The sequence below is a fragment of the Triticum aestivum genome, chromosome 2B, assembly GCF_018294505.1.
Source record: "Triticum aestivum cultivar Chinese Spring chromosome 2B, IWGSC CS RefSeq v2.1, whole genome shotgun sequence".
Classification (NCBI taxonomy): domain Eukaryota; kingdom Viridiplantae; phylum Streptophyta; class Magnoliopsida; order Poales; family Poaceae; genus Triticum; species Triticum aestivum.
The window spans coordinates 620,732,991-620,753,423 of record NC_057798.1 but is presented as its reverse complement, the minus strand read 5'-3'; the positions used below and the strand labels follow the sequence as shown (position 1 = coordinate 620,753,423).

At 43.6% G+C, this 20,433-nt stretch overlaps 1 protein-coding gene and 1 long non-coding RNA gene across 2 annotated transcripts in view; both read left to right on the top strand.

The window, feature by feature from the left end:
• Positions 1 to 4,325: 4,325 nt before the first annotated feature.
• LOC123041786 (uncharacterized) lies at positions 4,326 to 13,889 on the top strand. Its single transcript, XR_006418633.1, has 4 exons — positions 4,326 to 4,369; positions 13,373 to 13,428; positions 13,497 to 13,579; positions 13,809 to 13,889. It is a non-coding gene; the product is annotated as an uncharacterized lncRNA (long non-coding RNA).
• A 5,125-nt stretch (positions 13,890 to 19,014) lies between these two features.
• Positions 19,015 to 20,433, top strand: part of LOC123046348 (polyubiquitin) — a gene marked incomplete in the record, with an annotated part of 2,279 nt that continues 860 nt past the window's right edge. Inside the window, 2 exon segments of the mRNA XM_044469679.1 lie at positions 19,015 to 19,223; positions 20,046 to 20,433. Of these exon segments, the coding sequence (XP_044325614.1) occupies positions 20,046 to 20,433 (388 nt within the window).

Here is a 20,433-nt window from a genome sequence, read left to right as displayed (position 1 = left end):
GTTCTAAGCCGTAAAGCATGGCACACTGAACTATCGAGTAGTCATCAGCTTTGCTCTGCCAGACGTTCTTAACGTCGTCAGTTGCATCAGCAGCAGGCCTGGCACCCAGCGGTGCTTCCAGGACGTAACTTTTCTGTGCAGCAATGAGGATAATCCTCAGGTTACGGACCCAGTCCGTGTAATTGCTACCATCATCTTTCAACTTTGCTTTCTCAAGGAACGCATTAAAATTTAACGGAACAACAGCACGAGCCATCTATCTACAAACAAACATAGACAAGCAAAATACTATCAGGTACTAAGTTCATGATAAATTTAAGTTCAATTAATCATATTACTTAAGAACTCCCACTTAGACAGACATCTCTCTAGTCATCTAAGTGATCACGTGATCCAAATCAACTAAACCATGTCCGATCATCACGTGAGATGGAGTAGTTTCAATGGTGAACATCACTATGTTGATCATATCTACTATATGATTCACGTTCGACCTTTCGGTCTCCGTGTTCCGAGGCCATATCTGTATATGCTAGGCTCGTCAAGTATGACCTGAGTATTCCGCGTGTGCAACTGTTTTGCACCCGTTGTATTTGAACGTAGAGCCTATCACACCCGATCATCACGTGGTGTCTCAGCACGAAGAACTTTCGCAACGGTGCATACTCAGGGAGAACACTTCTTGATTATTAAGTGAGAGATCATCTTAAAATGCTACCGTCAATCAAAGCAAGATAAGATGCATAAAGGATAAACATCACATGCAATCAATATAAGTGATATGATATGGCCATCATCATCTTGTGCTTGTGATCTCCATCTTCGAAGCACCGTCGTGATCACCATCGTCACCGGCGCGACACCTTGATCTCCATCGTAGCATCGTTGTCGTTACGCCATCTATTGCTTCTACGACTATCGCTACCGCTTAGTGATAAAGTAAAGCAATTACAGGGCGTTTGCATTTCATACAATAAAGCGACAACCATATGGCTCCTGCCAGTTGCCGATAACTTCGGTTACAAAACATGATCATCTCATACAATAAAATATAGCATCACGTCTTGACCATATCACATCACAACATGCCCTGCAAAAACAAGTTAGACGTCCTCTACTTTGTTGTTGCAAATTTTACATGGCTGCTACGGGCTTAGCAAGAACCGTTCTTACCTACGCATCAAAACCACAACGATAGTTTGTCAAGTTGGTGCTGTTTTAACCTTCGCAAGGACCGGGCGTAGCCACACTCGGTTCAACTAAAGTGAGAGAGACAGACACCCGCCGGTCACCTTTAAGCAACGAGTGCTCGTAGCGGTGAAACCAGTCTCGCGTAAGCGTACGCGTAATGTCGGTCCGGGCCGCTTCATCTCACAATGCCGCTGAACCAAAGTATGACATGCTGGTAAGCAGTATGACTTATATCGCCCACAACTCACTTGTCTTCTACTCTTTCATATAACATCAACGCATAAAATCTACGCTCGGATGCCACTGTTGGGGAACGTAGTAATTTCAAAAAAATTCCTACGTACACGCAAGATCATGGTGATGGCATAGCAACGAGAGGGGAGAGTGTCCGTCCACGTACCCTCGTAGACCGTAAGCGGAAGCGTTATGACAACGCGGTTGATGTAGTCGTACGTCTTCACGATCCGACCGATCCAAGCACCGAACGTACGGCACCTCCGAGTTCAGCACACGTTCAGCTCGATGACGATCCCCGGGCTCCGATCCAGCAAAGCTTCGGGGATGAGTTCCGTCAGCATGACGGCGTGGTGATGATGATGATGCTCTACCGGCGCAGGGCTTCGCCTAAACTCCACGACGATATGACCGAGGTGGAATATGGTGGGGGGGCACCGCACACGGCTAATGAACGATCCGTAGATCAACTTGTGTTTTATGGGGTGCCCCCCTGCCCCCGTATATAAAGGAGGGAGGGGGAGGTGCAGCCGGCCCCCTTGGGGTGCGCCTGGAGGAGTCCTACTCCCACCAGGAGTAGGACTCCCCCCTCTTGCCTTGGTGGAGAAGGAAAGGGGGGGAAGAGGAAAGGGGGGCGCCGCCCCCCCCCCCTTTCTTGTCCTATTCGGACTAGTGGGGAGGGGCGTGCGGCCTGCCCTGGCCGGCCCTCCTCTTCTCCCTCATGGCCCACTAAGGCCCATTAACCCCCGAGAGGGTTCCGGTAACCCCCCGGTGTTCCGGTAAAATCCCGATTTCACCCGGAACCTTTCCGATGTCCAAACATAGGCTTCCAATATATCAATCTTTATGTCTCGACCATTTCGAGACTCCTCGTCATGTCCGTGATCACATCCGGGACTCCGAACAAACTTCGATACATCAAAACTTATAAACTCATAATAAAACTGTCATCGTAACGTTAAGCGTGCGGACCCTACGGGTTCGAGAACTATGTAGACATGAACTAGAACCATTCTCGGTCAATAACCAATAGCGGGACCTGGATGCCCATATTGGTTCCTACATATTCTACGAAGATCTTTATCGGTCAAACCGCATAACAATATACGTTGTTCCCTTTGTCATCGGTATGTTACTTGCCCGAGATTTGATCGTCGGTATCCAATACCTAGTTCAATCTCGTTACCGGCAAGTCTCTTTACTCGTTCCGTAATGCATCATCCCGTAACCAACTCATTTGGTCACATTGCTTGCAAGGCTTATAATGATGTGCATTACCGAGAGGGCCCAGAGATACCTCTCCGACAATCGGAGTGACAAAACCTAATCTCGAAATACGCCAACTCAACATGTACCTTCGGAGACACCTGTAGTACTCCTTTATAATCACCCAGTTACGTTGTGACGTTTGGTAGTACCCAAAGTGTTCCTCCGGTAAACGGGAGTTGCATATTTCTCATAGTTACAGGAACATGTATAAGTCATGAAGAAAGCAATAGCAGTATACTAAACGATCAAGTGCTAGGCTAACAGAATGGGTCATGTCAATCACATCATTCTTCTAATGATGTGATCCCATTAATCAAATGACAACACATGTCTATGGTTAGGAAACATAGCCATCTTTGATTAATGAGCTAGTCAAGTAGAGGCATACTAGTGACTATATGTTTGTCTATGTATTCACACATGTATCATGTTTCCGGTTAATACAATTCTAGCATGAATAATAAACATTTATCATGATATGAGGAAATAAATAATAACTTTATTATTGCCTCTAGGGCATATTTCCTTCATGCACACCCTACCCCTATGAGCACCTTCGAAAGACTGAGCCGGCATATCATCTTGAAATTTACGAAGTCACCGTAGGCACCTCATCATCGACGGGAACATCTTATCCCAATGAATGCGCATCGCCAGAAATCTGGAAATAAATTCAGGAATAAATGAGAGCATCAAGATTTGAACCCTAATGGGTTGAGAATACCACAGGTTGGTTCGCACACGCAGCCGGTTCTACAATCCAGAGATAAGAATAGAAGCTCCTCATCCCGCACCACAGCCATTTGGCATTCCTGGCCGTCGGATCTGGTTGCTTGATCGGATCTGGGCCGTCGGATCAAGCTCTCAGATGACCTGCACCATCGGATCTGAGATGGACACTGCTGGAATGAATAGTAATGGCACTAAAATGTGAATACCATGCCCCCACCGGGGCATTTCGGTCATTTCGTGTTGTGGGGTATAAATTACAGTGGCTCCTCTGGAGATGACCTAGCCGCCTCCTCCCTCGCTCGCTCCCGCACTCGTGCCCGCTCCTCCCGCACACCCACCGCGCCCTCACCTCTCTCCCCCCTCCAGACCCTACCCGCGCCAGCCTCCCTGCCCTGCCGCCGACGCCGCCGCTGTCGCTCGCCCGGGCGCCCATCCCCGGCCTCAGGCCGCCCATCTAGAGAGATGGGGGCCGCGCACGACGAGGCCGGCCTAGCCGCCGCCCCCTTCTCCCGCAACCGCGCTGCCCTCTCCTCCTTCCTCACGCCACCGCCCTCTCCTCCTTCCTCCCGCCTCCCCGCCGTGCCGCCCCGCCGCCTCCTCCCTTGCTTGCTTCCTCCTCCCCTCCCGCTGTACCCCTCCCCTAACCCTAGAAACCAATGAGTTCGGGAAGAAGGAGGGGGCAGACAAGAGGGAGGTGCTGGAGAGGAAGGTGGAGGAGTTCTTCAGGGCCCTAAAGAAAGGGCCCGAGGAGGGGAAGGCCGAGACGCTTCGAAAGCGGCAAAGAAGAAGGCGGTGTTGGGAGGGGCACCGAGGCAGGTGAAGCGGGATGCAGAGAGGGAGGAAGAAGACTGGCCGCGGCCGCACCTCGCGAGCACGAGGACGGAGCTGCCGCCAAGGTGGGACGGGCCGACAGGGACCGTCGTGCTCATCGACAAGCCCAAAGGTGACACGCTCTCTTCCACATTGATGAATGCTCTCAGTCTCAGATGGCGATGCTAATTAGCAGCCCATAGATGCATACCACCAATCCACCTTTTTATCTAGATGCAGTGTGTGTAAATGCATACTTGCGGCCTTTTTTCAGAATGGGTGGGTTAGATGGATGTGGTACATTTGAATTCAGATGTATATGTTGTTGGGGAACGTAGTAATTTCAAAAAAATTCCTACGTACACGCAAGATCATGGTGATGGCATAGCAACGAGAGGGGAGAGTGTGTCCACGTACCCTCGTAGACCGAAAGCGGAAGCATTAGAACAACGCGGTTGATGTAGTCGTACGTCTTCACGGCCCGACCGATCAAGCACCGAAACTACGGCACCTCCGAGTTCTAGCACACGTTCAGCTCGATGACATCCCTCGAACTCCGATCCAGCAGAGTGTCGAGGGAGAGTTCCGTCAGCACGACGGCGTGGTGACGATCTTGATGTACTACCGACCCAGGGCTTCGCCTAAGCACCGCTACGATATTATCGAGGTGGATTATGGTGGAGGGGGGCACCGCACACGGCTAAGAGATCCAAGGGATCAATTGTTGTTGTGTCTAGAGGTGCCCCCCTGCCCCCATATATAAAGGAGCAAGGGAGGGAGGAGGCCGGTCCTAGGAGGGGGCGCGCCAAGGGGAGTCCTACTCCCATCGGGAGTAGGACTCCCTCCTTCCTTGTTGGAGTAGGAGAAGGGGGGAAGAGGGGGAGAGGAGGAAGGAAAAGGGGGCCGCACCCCTTGTCCAATTCGGAGCAGAGGGGGGCTGCGCGCCTCCTTCCTTTCGGCCTCTTTCCTCTATTCCCGTATGGCCCAATAAGGCCCATATACTCCCCGGCGAATTCCCGTAACTCTCCGGTACTCCGAAAAATACACGAATCACTCGGAACCTTCCGAACTCCGAATATAGTCGTCCAATATATCGATCTTTACGTCTCGACCATTTCGAGACTCCTCGTCATGTCCCCGATCTCATCCGGGACTCCAAACTCCTTCGGTACATCAAAACTCATAAACTCATAATAGAACTATCATCGAAACCTTAAGCGTGCGGACCCTACGGGTTCGAGAACTATGTAGACATGACCTAGAACTATTCTTGGTCAATAACCAATAGCGGAACCTGGATGCCCATATTGGCTCCTACATATTCTACGAAGATCTTTATCGGTCAAACCGCATAACAACATACTTTGTTCCCTTTGTCATCGGTATGTTACTTGCCCGAGATTCGATCGTCGGTATCCATTACCTAGTTCAATCTCGTTACCGGCAAGTCTCTTTACTCGTTACGTAATGCATCATCCCGTAACCAACTCATTGGTCACACTGCTTGCAAGGCTTATAGTGATGTGCATTACCGAGAGGGCCCAGAGATACCTCTCCGACAATCGGAGTGACAAAACCTAATCTCGAAATACGCCAACCCAACATGTATCTTTGGAGACACCTGTAGTACTCCTTTATAATCACCCAGTTACGTTGTGACGTTTGGTAGCACCCAAAGTGTTCCTCCGGTAAACGGGAGTTGCATAATCTCATAGTTACAGGAACATGTATAAGTCATGAAGAAAGCAATAGCAACATACTAAATGATCAAGTGCTAGGCTAACGGAATGGGTCAAGTCAATCACATCATTCTCCTAATGATGTGATCCCATTAATCAAATGACAACTCTTTTGTCCATGGTTAGGAAACATAACCATCTTTGATAAACGAGCTAGTCAAGTAGAGGCATACTAGTGACACTATGTTTGTCTATGTATGCACACATGTATTATGTTTCCGGTTAATACAATTCTAGCATGAATAATAAACATTTATCATGATATAAGGAAATAAATAATAACTTTATTATTGCCTCTAGGGCATCTTTCCTTCAGTCTCCCACTTGCACTAGAGTCAATAATCTAGTTCACATCGCCATGTGATTTAGCACCAATATTCACATCTGCATGTGATTAATACTCATAGTTCACATCGTCATGTGATCAATACCCAAAGGGTTTACTAGAGTCAATAATCTAGTTCACATTGCTATGTGATTAACACCCAAAGAGTACTAAGGTATGATCATGTTTTGCTTGTGAGAGAACTTTAGTTAGCGGGTCTGTCATATTCAGAGCCGTATGTATTTTGCAAATATTCTATGTCTATAATGCATTGCACGGAGCTACTCTAGCTAATTGCTCCCACTTTCAATATGTATCCAGATTGAGACTTAGAGTCATCTGGATCAGTGTAAAAGTTTGCATCGATGTAACTCTTTACGACGAACTCTTTTATCACCTCCATAATCGAGAAACATATCCTTATTCTACTAAGGATAATTTTGACCAATGTCCAATGATCTACTTCTAGATCACTATTGTGCTCCCTTGCCAAACCAGGGCAGAGTATACAATAGGTCTGGTCCATAGCATGGCATACTTTTATAGAACCTATGACTGATGCATAGGGAATGGCTTTCTATTTTCTGCCGTGGTCGGGTCTTGAGTCTTACTCAACTTCACACCTTGTAACACAGGCAAGAACTCCTTCTTTGACTGTTCCATTTTGAACTATTTCAAAAATTTATCAAGGTATGTTTTCATTGAAAAATCTTATCAAGCGTCTTGATCTATCTATATAGATCTTGATGCTCAATGTGTAAGCAGCTTCACCGAGGTCTTGCTTTGAAAAACTCTTATTCAAGTATCCTTTCATGCTATCCAGAATTTCCATATCATTTCCAATTAACAATATGTCATCCACATATAATATTAGAAATGCTACAGAGCTCCCACTCACTTTCTTGTAAATACAGGCTTCTTCAAAAGTCTGTATAAAACCATATGCTTTGATCAACTCATCAAAGCATATATTCCAACTCTGAGATGCTTGCACCAGTCCATAGATGGATCACTGGAGCTTGCACAATTTGTTAGCACCTTTAGGATTGACAAAACCTTCTGGTTGCATCATATATAACTCTTCTTTAATAAATCCATTAAGGAATGTAGTTTGAACATCCATTTGCCAGATTTCATAAAATGTGGCAATTGCTAACATGATTCAGTCAGACTTAAGCTTCAATACGAGTGAGAAAATCTCATCGTATTCAACACCTTGAACTTGTTGAAAACATTTTGCAACAAGTCGAGCTTAGTAGATAGTAACACTACTATCAGTGTTTGTCTTCCTCTTGAAGATCCATTTATTTAACATGGCTTGCTAATCATTGAGCAAGTCAATCAAAGTCCATACTTTGTTCTCATACATGGATCATATCTCAGATTTTATGGCCTCATGCCATTTCGCGGAATCTGGGCTCATCATCGCTTCCTCATAGTTCGTAGGTTCGTCATGGTCTAGTAACATAACTTCCAGAACAGGATTACCGTACCACTCTGGTGCGGATCTTACTCTGGAAGACCTACGAGGTTCTGTAGTAACTTAATCTGAAGTTTCATGATCATCATCATTAACTTCCTCACTAATTGGTGTAGTAGTCACAGGAACAGATTTCTGTGATGAACTACTTTCCAATAAGGGAGCAGGTACAATTACCTCATCAAGTTCTACTTTCCTCCCACTCACTTCTTTCAAGAGAAACTCCTTCTCTAGAAAGGATCCATTTCTAGCAACGAATATCTTGCCTTCGGATCTGTGATAGAAGGTGTACCCAACAGTTTTCTTTGGGTATTCTATGAAGACGCACTTCTCTGATTTGGGTTTGAGCTTATCAGGATGAAACTTTTTCACATAAGCATCACAGCCCCAAACTTTAAGAAACGACAGCTTAGGTTTACTGCTAAACCATAGTTCATACGGTGCCGTCTCAATGGATTTAGATGGTGCCCTATTAAACGTGAATGCAGTTGTCTCTAATGCATAACCCCAAAACGATAGTGGTAAATCAGTAAGAGACATCATAGATCGCACCATATCCAATAAAGTGCGGTTACGACGTTCGGACACACCATAACGTAGTAGTGTTCCAGGTGGCGTGAGCTGTGAAACTATTCCGCATTGTTTTAATTGAAGACCAAACTCGTAACTCAAATATTTGTCTCCGCGATCAAATCGCAGAAACTTTATTTTCTTGTTACGATGATTTTTCCACTTCACTCTGAAATTCTTTGAACTTTTCAACTATTTCAGACTTATGTTTCATCAAGTAGATATACCCATATCTGCTCAAATCATCTGTGAAGGTCAGAAAATAACGATACTTGCCACGAGCATCAACACTCATTGGATTGCATACATCGGTATGTATTATTTCCAATAAGTCAGTAGCTTGTTCCATTGTTCCGGAGAACGGAGTTTTAGTCATCTTGCCCAATAGGCACGGTTCGCAAGCATCAAATGATTCATAACCAAGTGATTCTGAAAATCCATCTTTATGGAGTTTATTCATGCGCTTTACACCGATATGACCCAAACGGCAGTGCCACAAATAAGTTGCACTATCATTATCAACTTTGCATCTTTTGGCATCAATATTATGAATATATGTATCACTACGATCGAGATCCAACAAACTATTTTCATTGGGTGTATAACCATCGAAGGTCTTATTCATGTAAACAAAATAACAATTATTCTTTAACTTCAAATGAATAACTGTATCGCAATAAACATGATCAAATCATATTCATGCTCAACGCAAACGCTAAATAACATTTATTTAGGTTTAACACTAATCTCGAAAATATAGGGAGTGTGTGATGATGATCATATCAATCTTGGAACTATTTCCAACACTCATCGTCACTTCCCCTCAACTAGTCTCTGTTTATTATGTAACTCCTGTTTCGAGTTACTAATCTTAGCAACCGAACAAGTATCAAATACTCAGGGGTTACTATAAACACTAGTAAGGCACATATCAATAACATGTATATCAAATATACCCTTGTTCACTTTGCCATCCTTCTTATCCACCAAATATTTAAGGCATTTCCGCTTCTAGTGACCATTTCCTTTGCAGTATAATCACTCAGTTTCAGGCTTTGGTCCAGCTTTGGGCTTCTTCGCGGGAGTGACAACTTGCTTGCCATTCTGCTTGAAGTTCCCTTTCTTTCCCTTTGCCCTTTTCTTGAAACTAGTGGTCTTGTCAATCATCAACACTTGATGCTCTTTCTTGATTTCTACCTTCGTCTATTTCAGCATCACGAAGAGCTCGGGAATCGTTTTCGTCATCCCTTGTATTATAGTTCATCACGAAGTTCTACTAACTTGGTGGTCGTGACTAGAGAATTCTGTCAATCACTATCTTATCTGGAAGATTAACTCCCACTTGATTCAAGCGATTGAAGTACCCAGACAATCTGAGCACATGCTCACTAGTTGAGCGATTCTCCTCCATCTTTTAGCTATAGAACTTGTTGGAGACTTCATATCTCTCAACTCGGGTATTTGCTTGAAATATTAATTTCAATTCCTGGAACATCTCATATGGTCCATGACGTTCAAAACGTTTTTGAAGTCCCGATTCTAAGCCATAAAGCATGGTGCACAAAACTATCAAGTAGTCATCATATTGAGCTAGCCAAACGTTCATAACGTCTGCATCTGCTCCTGCAATAGGTCTGTCACCTAGCGGTGCATTAAGGACATAATTCTTCTATGCAGCAATGAGGATAAACCTCAGATCATGGATCCAATCCGCATCATTGCTACTAACATCTTTCAACACAATTTTCTCTAGGAACATATAAAAATAAACATATGAAAGCAACAACGCAAGCTATTGATCTACAACATAATTTGCAAAATACTACCAGGACTAAGTTCATGATAAATTAAAGTTCAATTAATCATATTACTTAAGAACTCCCACTTAGAAAGACATCCCTCTAATCCTCTAAGTGATTACATGATCCATATCAACTAAACCATGTCCGATCATCACGTGAGATGGAGTAGTTTCAATGGTGAACATCACTATGTTGATCATATCTACTATATGATTCACGTTCGACCTTTCGGTCTCCGTGTTCCGAGGCCATATCTGTATATGCTAGGCTCGTCAAGTATGACCTGAGTATTCCGCGTGTGCAACTGTTTTGCACCCGTTGTATTTGAACGTAGAGCCTATCACACCCGATCATCACGTGGTGTCTCAGCACGAAGAACTTTCGCAATGGTGCATACTCAGGGAGAACACTTCTTGATTATTAGTGAGAGATCATCTTAAAATGCTACCGTCAATCAAAGCAAGATAAGATGCATAAAGGATAAACATCACATGCAATCAATATAAGTGATATGATATGGCCATCATCATCTTGTGCTTGTGATCTCCATCTTCGAAGCACTGTCGTGATCACCATCGTCACCGGCGCGACACCTTGATCTCCATCGTAGCATCGTTGTCATTACGCCATCTATTGCTTCTACGACTATCGCTACCGCTTAGAGATAAAGTAAAGCAATTACAGGGCGTTTGTATTTCATACAATAAAGCGACAACCATATGGCTCCTGCCAGTTGCCGATAACTTCGGTTACAAAACATGATCATCTCATACAATAAAATATAGCATCACGTCTTGACCATTTCACATCACAACATGCCCTGCAAAAACAAGTTAGACGTCCTCTACTTTGTTGTTGCAAATTTTACGTGGCTGCTACGGGCTTAGCAAGAACCGTTCTTACCTACGCATCAAAACCACAACGATAGTTCGTCAAGTTAGTGCTGTTTTAACCTTCGCAAGGACCGGGCGTACCCACACTCGATTCAGCTAAAGTGAGAGAGACAGACACCCGCCAGCCACCTTTAAGCACGAGTGCTCGTAACGGTGAAACCAGTCTCGCGTAAGCGTACGCGTAATGTCGGTCCGGGCCGCTTCATCTCACAATACCGCCGAACCAAAGTATGACATGCTGGTAAGCAGTATGACTTGTATCGCCCACAACTCACTTGTGTTCTACTCGTGCATATAACATCTACGCATAAAACCTAGGCTCGGATGCCACTGTTGGGGAACGTAGTAATTTCAAAAAATTTCCTACGTACACGCAAGATCATGGTGATGGCATAGCAACAAGAGGGGAGAGTGTGTCCACGTACTCTCATAGACCGAAAGCGGAAGCGTTAGAACAACGCGGTTGATGTAGTCGTACGTCTTCACGGCCTGACCGATTAAGCACGGAAACTACGACACCTCCGAGTTCTAGCACACGTTCAGCTCGATGACGTCCCTCGAACTCTGATCCAGTCGAGTGTCGAGGGAGAGTTCCGTCAGCACGACGGCGTGGTGACGATCTTGATGTACTACCGACGCAGGGCTTCGCCTAAGCACTGCTACGATATTATCGAGGTGGATTATGGTGGAGGGGGGCACCGCACACGGCTAAGAGATCCAAGGGATCAATTGTTGTTGTGTCTAGAGGTGCCCCCCTGCCCCCGTATATAAAGGAGCAAGGGAGGGAGGAGGCCGGCCCTAGGAGGGGGCGCGCCAAGGGGAGTCCTACTCCCATCGGGAGTAGGACTCCCTCCTTCCTTGTTGGAGTAGGAGAAGGGGGAAAGAGGGGGAGAGGAGGAAGGAAAAGGGGGCCGCACCCCTTGTCCAATTCGGACCAGAGGGGGGCTGCGCGCCTCCTTCCTTTCAGCCTCTTTCCTCTATTCCCGTATGGCCCAATAAGACCCATATACTCCCCGGCGAATTCCCGTAACTCTCCGGTACTCCGAAAAATACACGAATCACTCGGAACCTTTCCGAACTCCGAATATAGTCGTCCAATATATCGATCTTTACGTCTCGACCATTTCGAGACTCCTCATCATGTCCCCGATCTCATCCGGGACTCCGAACTCCTTCGGTACATCAAAACTCATAAACTCATAATATAACTGTCATCGAAACCTTAAGAGTGCGGACCCTACGGGTTCGAGAACTATGTAGACATGACCTAGAACTATTCTTGGTCAAGAACCAATAGCGGAACCTGGATGCCCATATTGGCTCCTACATATTCTACGAAGATCTTTATCGGTCAAACCGCATAACAACATACTTTGTTCCCTTTGTCATCGATATGTTACTTGCACGAGATTCGATCGTCGGTATCCATTACCTAGTTCAATCTCGTTACCGGCAAGTCTCTTTACTCGTTACGTAATGCATCATCCCGTAACCAACTCATTGGTCACACTGCTTGCAAGGCTTATAGTGATGTGCATTACCGAGAGGGCCCAGAGATACCTCTCCGACAATCGGAGTGACAAAACCTAATCTCGAAATACGCCAACCCAACATGTATCTTTGGAGACACCTGTAGTACTCCTTTTTAATCACCCAGTTACGTTGTGACGTTTGGTAGCACCCAAAGTGTTCCTCCGGTAAACGGGAGTTGCATAATCTCATAGTTACAGGAACATGTATAAGTCATGAAGAAAGCAATAGCAACATACTAAACGATCAAGTGCTAGGCTAACGGAATGGGTCAAGTCAATCACATCATTCTCCTAATGATGTGATCCCGTTAATCAAATGACAACTCTTTTATCCATGGTTAGGAAACATAACCATCTTTGATAAACGAGCTAGTCAAGTAGAGGCATACTAGTGACACTATGTTTGTCTATGTATTCACACATGTATTATGTTTCCGGTTAATACAATTCTAGCATGAATAATAAACATTTATCATGATATAAGGAAATAAATAATAACTTTATTATTGCCTCTAGGGCATATTTCCTTCATATGTACCATTGCAGGTTCAGGAACTTTTCCATAATATGGTCCTGATCTAGACTTCATGCTTTATGTAGTTTCGGTTTGGCATTTTGAATTACTGATTTTTTTATGTGAGTACATACATTACAATGTCCTGTTACCGTAGCAGGACCTTCTATTTGACCAGTTTTCTTCAAGTCGTGTAATTAGTAAAAGAAATGTCATTGACAATGATGCTGAATTTGTCTTTCTACTAGCTCAAAATGGACTCTTTTTTTAACGGAATTCAGGGTGGACCTCATTTACTGTTTGTGGAAAACTACGGCGGTTGGTGAAAGTGCAAAAGGTGACCTCACAGTTTTCATGGTGTGTGGTTTTTGCTCAACCCACATGTTTATGGTAGCTATGATGCAGGTTGGCCATGATGGTACTCTGGATCCTATGGCCACTGGATTGTTGATTGTTTGTGTGGGCAAAGCAACCAAAGTTGTTGATAGGTACATACTTTCTTATCTTCTCTTTTCGGGGAAACCGTGAGGGTTGCTGGAACAATCTTCCTTTCAATTATCACATTTCAATTTCAAGTTATTCTTGATTGTTATGACTTGGAATAATATCATCTGCATTCCGAAGAACTGGACTGATGACATCGTACTCGTCTCCCCTACACTAGCATTTTGTTAACTTAAAGCTTATTTCCTGACCCAATGTTTTCGTGATTTGAAGATATCAAGGCATGGTTAAAGGCTATAGTGGTGTTTTCCGGCTTGGGGAAGCAACATCAACCTGGGATGCAGATTCACCAGTATATATGTTAATATCTTTACAATGATCTGTTGAGCATTCTTCTATCATAGGAACTATCAAATGGGTCTACTTTTGACTTATATGATCTGAATCATATGAGGAAATTTGTTTTGCAGGTACTATGCTTGTCATGGATTGCTGCCTCACATGTATGCTTAGCACATCTTCGGTGTTCAGGTAGCCAATTTATCCACCTTATTTATTTTACTTATTAGGTTTTATGCGTGTATGGCTCCCTAAAAAACAGTTCTCTTTGGTGCAGCATGTTCTTCCATTTGCTTGATTGATTAGAGAACCCTTCTACCTCGACGCCTAGGTTGTGGGCAGAAGGTACATTCGATCGTTGGTACATTTGTTGTCTGAAGGTACAAAGTTTTGAAATCTAAGAGTAAACCACCCGCTATCGAAATACGAGCAGGGTTTAGTTTTGTTATGTTCTGATGAAAAATGGGCATAAAGTTTAGAGAACATATGCAATGGTCAAGCCTTTTCTTCTTGGACAAAAAAATACATCAGTAAACTATATATGCTAATATTATGCACCAGATATTCCCAATCACCAATCTTGGTTATGTGAGCCCTCCTTGACCTATTATTTAAATGAAATCATCCTCATCTCATTAAGCCATCATACCAGGAGGCAAAAATGTGTTTAATTGGTTGGGTTAGGGACCTCTGGAGTAAGATCCTAGGCAGTACTTCTGTTTTCCTATTTCTTGCAAAATTACGAAAAGAAAGTTGGTAACAGCAGCAAAAGATCCATGCTTTGTATTTTACACTGGTTACATTGGTAGCTTTTTTTATATTTGCTGTTTATATCCAATATTAAGTAGTTATAAACCCCATGGCACAGGTGATGAGACGAGCACCTGCACCCCGTGGGCTGCTCCAAGGACCACCCGAGGATCTACGTCGAATGGTTCGCCATCGCCGACCCAGGTGCGTGTTTCGCAAACTTCACGGTTCCCACCACCAGTGCCCCCAAACTGAAGGATTGAGAGGGGATGGACAACGCTTCACTAATTCTCCGGTGGCCGTGTCCCAAACTGTCCCTACAAATGGAGACAGGCGCGTCACGGGCGCCAAGGCTACCAAGTTCTTCGCCATTTCTTGTGGGTTGTTGTCAGTGATTGGTTGCTTAGATCCATCTTACGTGTGGTTGTGTGCAGCCTGCAGGTCATTTGTTCTCTTTGAGAGGCGTCACATACTCAGGGTATAGAAGGGCTCTTACACCGGAGGTATCATGGTCTATAAGGCAAGCATCATGGTATGTACTATACTTCTCATGAAAGCTCATAATATTAGTCAGTTTGTTGAAGCTAAACAACTAAGCACTTCAAAAGCATCGATGTGTATCTTCGGTTCATAGTTGTCATGTTTGTTACTGCAAAACTGAAAGCTACAAATACAGGAGGTTCTTCTCACGTGAAAGATTAGTCTCTCTTTTGATTTATTTTAATTACAATTTCTGTCAGAAACCTAATAATGTACAGAACTGAAGTGTTGTACTGCTACTATTAGTTTATCAAGCAGTGGTGTGCATTGGCATGCAATGATGCTTTATTTACGATGGAAGAACAGAGCATTTACTTAAGTGGACAAATAAACAAGTGGAAAGACAGGCTTTTCTTCTAACTATTAAACTATCGCCAAAAGTTCAGTTTTGATATATCATCTACCGAACTATCATTTTTTTGTGCACCTATTTTTGTTACCTCTATTTCTGAACCAAGTGCATCAGTGTGTTTAGTTGGGATTAACATTTTATTCTGGTGCTTAAAATGCCTCTATTTTGGTTCAGTTCTACCATTATAGACATGATAGATTTTATTAATACACCCTCTTTATGGCATGCGCCGTTCAGTCGCTTTGGATGACAAAAAAAAATATGAGAACGAAAATATGCTCTCAAACAATGATTCAGATCCTAAACAGCTGGTGCATGTACATACTTTATTTGTTGGAACCAAATTGCATAAAATCTTATTGCGTGCACTAGCAAGCAGTTTTTTGAGTCTTTCAGAACATTCATTTATGTACTTAATCTGCTGTATTAGGTTGTTCAAGCAATCTACGATGTCGACGAGGCAACAACTCATGCATTATAGAGGGTGAGTGGCTGTGGCTTCAAGTTTCCTTTACTTTGGGGGCTAATCATCTGATCTAATGAAGTACTTATTAACCTTGCATTTCCATTTCTTATTGTTGTGTGTAGTCTATATTTGAGAGGTTTTATCCATGACCGAAGTGGTAAAATTGATAAATCAGAGCCGTGTGATTCCCTTCTCAGTCTTGGTTATTCAGTTTCTCCAACTGTGCTTCTGCCTCAGCCAAGACCTCTTCTGCCCTGCACCGCTGCTGTGAACCCATCCATGCGGACAGCCACCTCCATGCTACAACTGTTGCAGCCTGCAGGTAGCATCTTTATTCTTCTTTTTTCTCTACCTTAGTTGGCGCTTTCTCTGTTCCAGTGTTCACAGCAAGATAACCAATGTCTTGGAAAGCCTCGAAACTGTATTTGATATACTGGCAATTTCTGATCGAATAATTTATGGTCCACACCCTCTCTAAAGCTTAATCAAATATGTTTAATATTCTCCTCCACCATTGCTACCAGAAAAATCTTTTATGTTCAATATATAATCTTTCTCTTGTTGTGTACCACCACTTTTAGGATATGACCTTTATATCCCCGTAGTTTGCGTGGATTATTTCCTCACCTGAGCGACGGTTGTAGATTCTTCCCTAGAAAATATATAGTTTTAGATACTTCATTTGAAAAGTAATAATTTTAGATACTTGATCCATGTTCAGGTAAGTTAAAATGTTGAATGTTTCTCTCTAAATCATAGAGAGAAATTCGTGAGTTTTGAGTTGTAAACATGGCTTACAACCATTTTGTTCGTAACTACCTGTATTGACGTTGGTAATATCTCCCGGCAAAAAAATGGCTTACAACCATAGATCTCATGTACCAACAGGTTCAAAATTCAACCTGTTTTGCTATAAATGTAGTTGTGACGAGATCTTATTAGCAATATTCATCATAAAAGAGTATGTAATATGATGTGTCTAAATTTCACGTTTCCTCCAAGATCATCCTCCCATAATATGCTGATTGGCTTATGTGCCACCTATTTTGTTATTGAGTAGACGCGGAATGGGAGATAGATGGGGGAAGAACAAAGGATGTTGTGTACTCTCTTTGGATTTGATGCCACAAAAGCTAAGTTGATTTCTACTCTCTCCCTCCATCCCATGCATGTGATTGTTGCTTCCCTCTCTTTTCTGAATACTCACATTGCCTTTGCTTAATCTGCTGATGTGTGTTATTTATAGTTCCTTCATGGACTCTTAACTAATCTACATATATACTATTTATTAGTATTTTGCCCTACACCATAGTTAGTGCTCAGTGAGCTTTGTTTATTGATTACGCTGTTCCCTATGAAACTAGAGGGCTTCATGAATGTTTTGTACATGTTCTACCAAGAAATTTTTCTAAGTAACATATTGAGTTCAACTGCTATTTATTGTGACCTTCGATAGAAGGATCCACTCATTTTTATGTGTATATATTTAGGCTAAAATGCATTATATTTTACTGAGTCCTGAGACACGGATCTTCCCATTGCCAAAAATTTCTCATGATGGTGCTCAGCTATGTATTTCTATAATTCATACCCGTGTAGTGCTACTGTATACACACACTCCCTGAACTTCTTTGAAGGAAATATGCCAGAATTGCTTGATGCCAGTTTACTAAACTCATCTTCCTAATAGTTCCTTTTTGGTCACTATAGATATCTGTTGTTGTAACAATGCACGCTAGATTTATTAGTTAGCATGGACTTTTATCATCCTTAAAACTTGTGTAGACTGGTATCTGATTGTCACTAGCCTCCTGTATAAACGTTCCGCTTTCAGTGTTTTGTTTGCCCTATGCGCTACTCAGGTGTCGGTCTCTTTCGATATAAATTACATGCTCTAATTATTATGAATGGTTTTTGATCTGTGGAATGCATTCCTTTCTATTTATATCACTTGCTCTGATCTGATATATTAAATGTTGCTTTTGGTCTATTTCTTTGTGCCGAGCTTGATGCGCCTCAATTGTATTGCGTGATATTTACTTTGATTGGGAAATTCATGGTGCATTGCTTTGGGTGTTGAACCGTGCATTGATTGCATACTATATTGATTTGGATTTTACGTCTGGACTGGGCAATGCGCGTGCTCCCTATCTCGCTCCTATCACAATTGTTATCCTGTAAGAATGCATATGCTAAACCTAGATTCCTACTAACTTAGCATTACCTGTTTGATTAAAATGTTCGGACCGGCACCCTCGCGCCTTGGCACGATCCCGATCTGTCTTAAAAGCAAATCTCAAGTGCATTGCCTATACAAAAGTAATTTTGTGGTCATCTATCTCACAAACTATTCACATCAAGTTCATATGGAATGGCACTCACAGAGGCAACTGAACCAAGCTATCTATTGTATGCCTAACTATGGCTTCGTAGTTTTATCGCCTCCATTGCCATTGTTGGCTTTTTCTCTCTTATGTTTCTGCTCATATTACTGAACTTAATGTTAGCTAATTAGTTTTCTATTTGTATGACCGTAGTGGATGCTGCCTTGCTTCTGGCACGGGTTAACTTCGATAGTCTCATGCCCATGTTTAACTTGATGATGTTACTCTTCTGGCACATATTGAATGTTTCTTCTTACTCTTGAACCGGCCAGATAATCGGTTGTTCTGTTACATGTGCTAAAACTTGCCTTCATACTAATACATCATGCCGTTTGATCTTCCATCGGTTGACCATATCGTTGGGACCAGCACCCTCGACCGATCTAGTAGTTAGCAATGTGAATGCTCAACTTTTTTTCTTGAGGGCAATGGATGCTTAACTTTTTTTTTTGAGGCATTTTTTTTAGCTGATTGAGGCAAATGAATGCTCAATTACAATCACGCATAACCAGCCCATTGGGCATACGCGTCACCGACACGGCCGTCAACCCCGCGCGAGGGACAACCGGTCGACCGTCCTCTCTCGAACCCTCCCCGACCGTCGGATACTTCGTGGGGATCGCGTGGCGGAGACGAGCACCACACATACGCGCCCAACGGACGGAAACGTCACGGCACGGGATTCCTTCTCCTTCTCCGCCCGGGCCCGTCACCAGCCGGCATAAATAAATACCCACCCCCTTCCCCTCCTTCCAATCCTCATCACAGCTCCCACGAACGGAACCAACAAATCCCCAGCCAATCTCGTCTCCGATCGACCCCAGGCTCGTCGAATCCTCCTCCCCCACCGCCTCAAGGTACGGCGATTGCTTCCCCTCTCCATGTATCGTCTAGATCTGCGTTGATTAGATGGTTGGAGTTTGTAGAATTGCGGAATTTCGTCGGTTTCTGCTGCGATCTGATACTTTGGGAACGATTCGTGTTGTCCGATCTATTCGCGCGTGTTAGGTCTGCGAAGCTCTGGCTAATTCTTAGGGATTTTTGTGTGTAGATTGATTGAAGGGGCAGATCTGTTCGTGTTCTCGGTCAATTAATTCCTTATTAAGCCGTACTAGTTCGTCCGCTCCTGCGTGATAGATTCGCATAACTCTTTATGATTGAATTAAATGGTAGCCGCATAATCTGCCTGATCTGCAGCTCGTGGTCATATTCTTGTTCTACCGAGATAGTCCTAACCTAGGCTTAGGATTGTTAGTTGAATTTCCTCTGAAAAAGCTAGGCTTCTTCCTTTGCTTGATATAAGCATGTCCGACAGCTATGTGGAATCCTTGAGATAATTTATCTTCTTGCACGTGCCGTCTGTTAGGTTCTCTTCAATGAAGAAAATATGCTGCTACCGTTTGTTTATTATCTACCATCTGTAGATTGATTTTTCTTGGAAAAAGCTAGGCTAAATTATGTCTGACAGCTACGTTGGATCATAATTTTTAGTTTTTTGTCGTCATGAGCATGCACCTACCGTATGTTTTTTTCTCTTAAGTGAAAAAATATGCTACTCCTGTTTGTTTAATCTCTACGGCGTGATATAGAAGCTTATCTATGTTTTAGTATTTGTCATATCAGTTTGCTTGGTCTGCTTCTTGAACCTAACCATTCTGTTTCGGGATTCTTCTCTGCAGATGCAGATCTTCGTGAAGACCCTCACAGGCAAGACCATTACCCTTGAGGTTGAGAGCTCCGACACCATTGACAATGTCAAGGCCAAGATCCAGGACAAGGAGGGCATTCCTCCGGACCAGCAGCGTCTCATCTTCGCTGGCAAGCAGCTGGAGGATGGTCGCACCCTCGCTGACTACAACATCCAGAAGGAGTCCACCCTTCACCTTGTCCTCCGCCTTCGGGGAGGCATGCAGATCTTCGTCAAGACCCTCACCGGCAAGACCATCACGCTTGAGGTGGAGTCATCTGACACCATCGACAATGTCAAGGCCAAGATCCAGGACAAGGAGGGCATCCCCCCGGACCAGCAACGCCTTATCTTTGCTGGCAAGCAGCTGGAGGATGGTC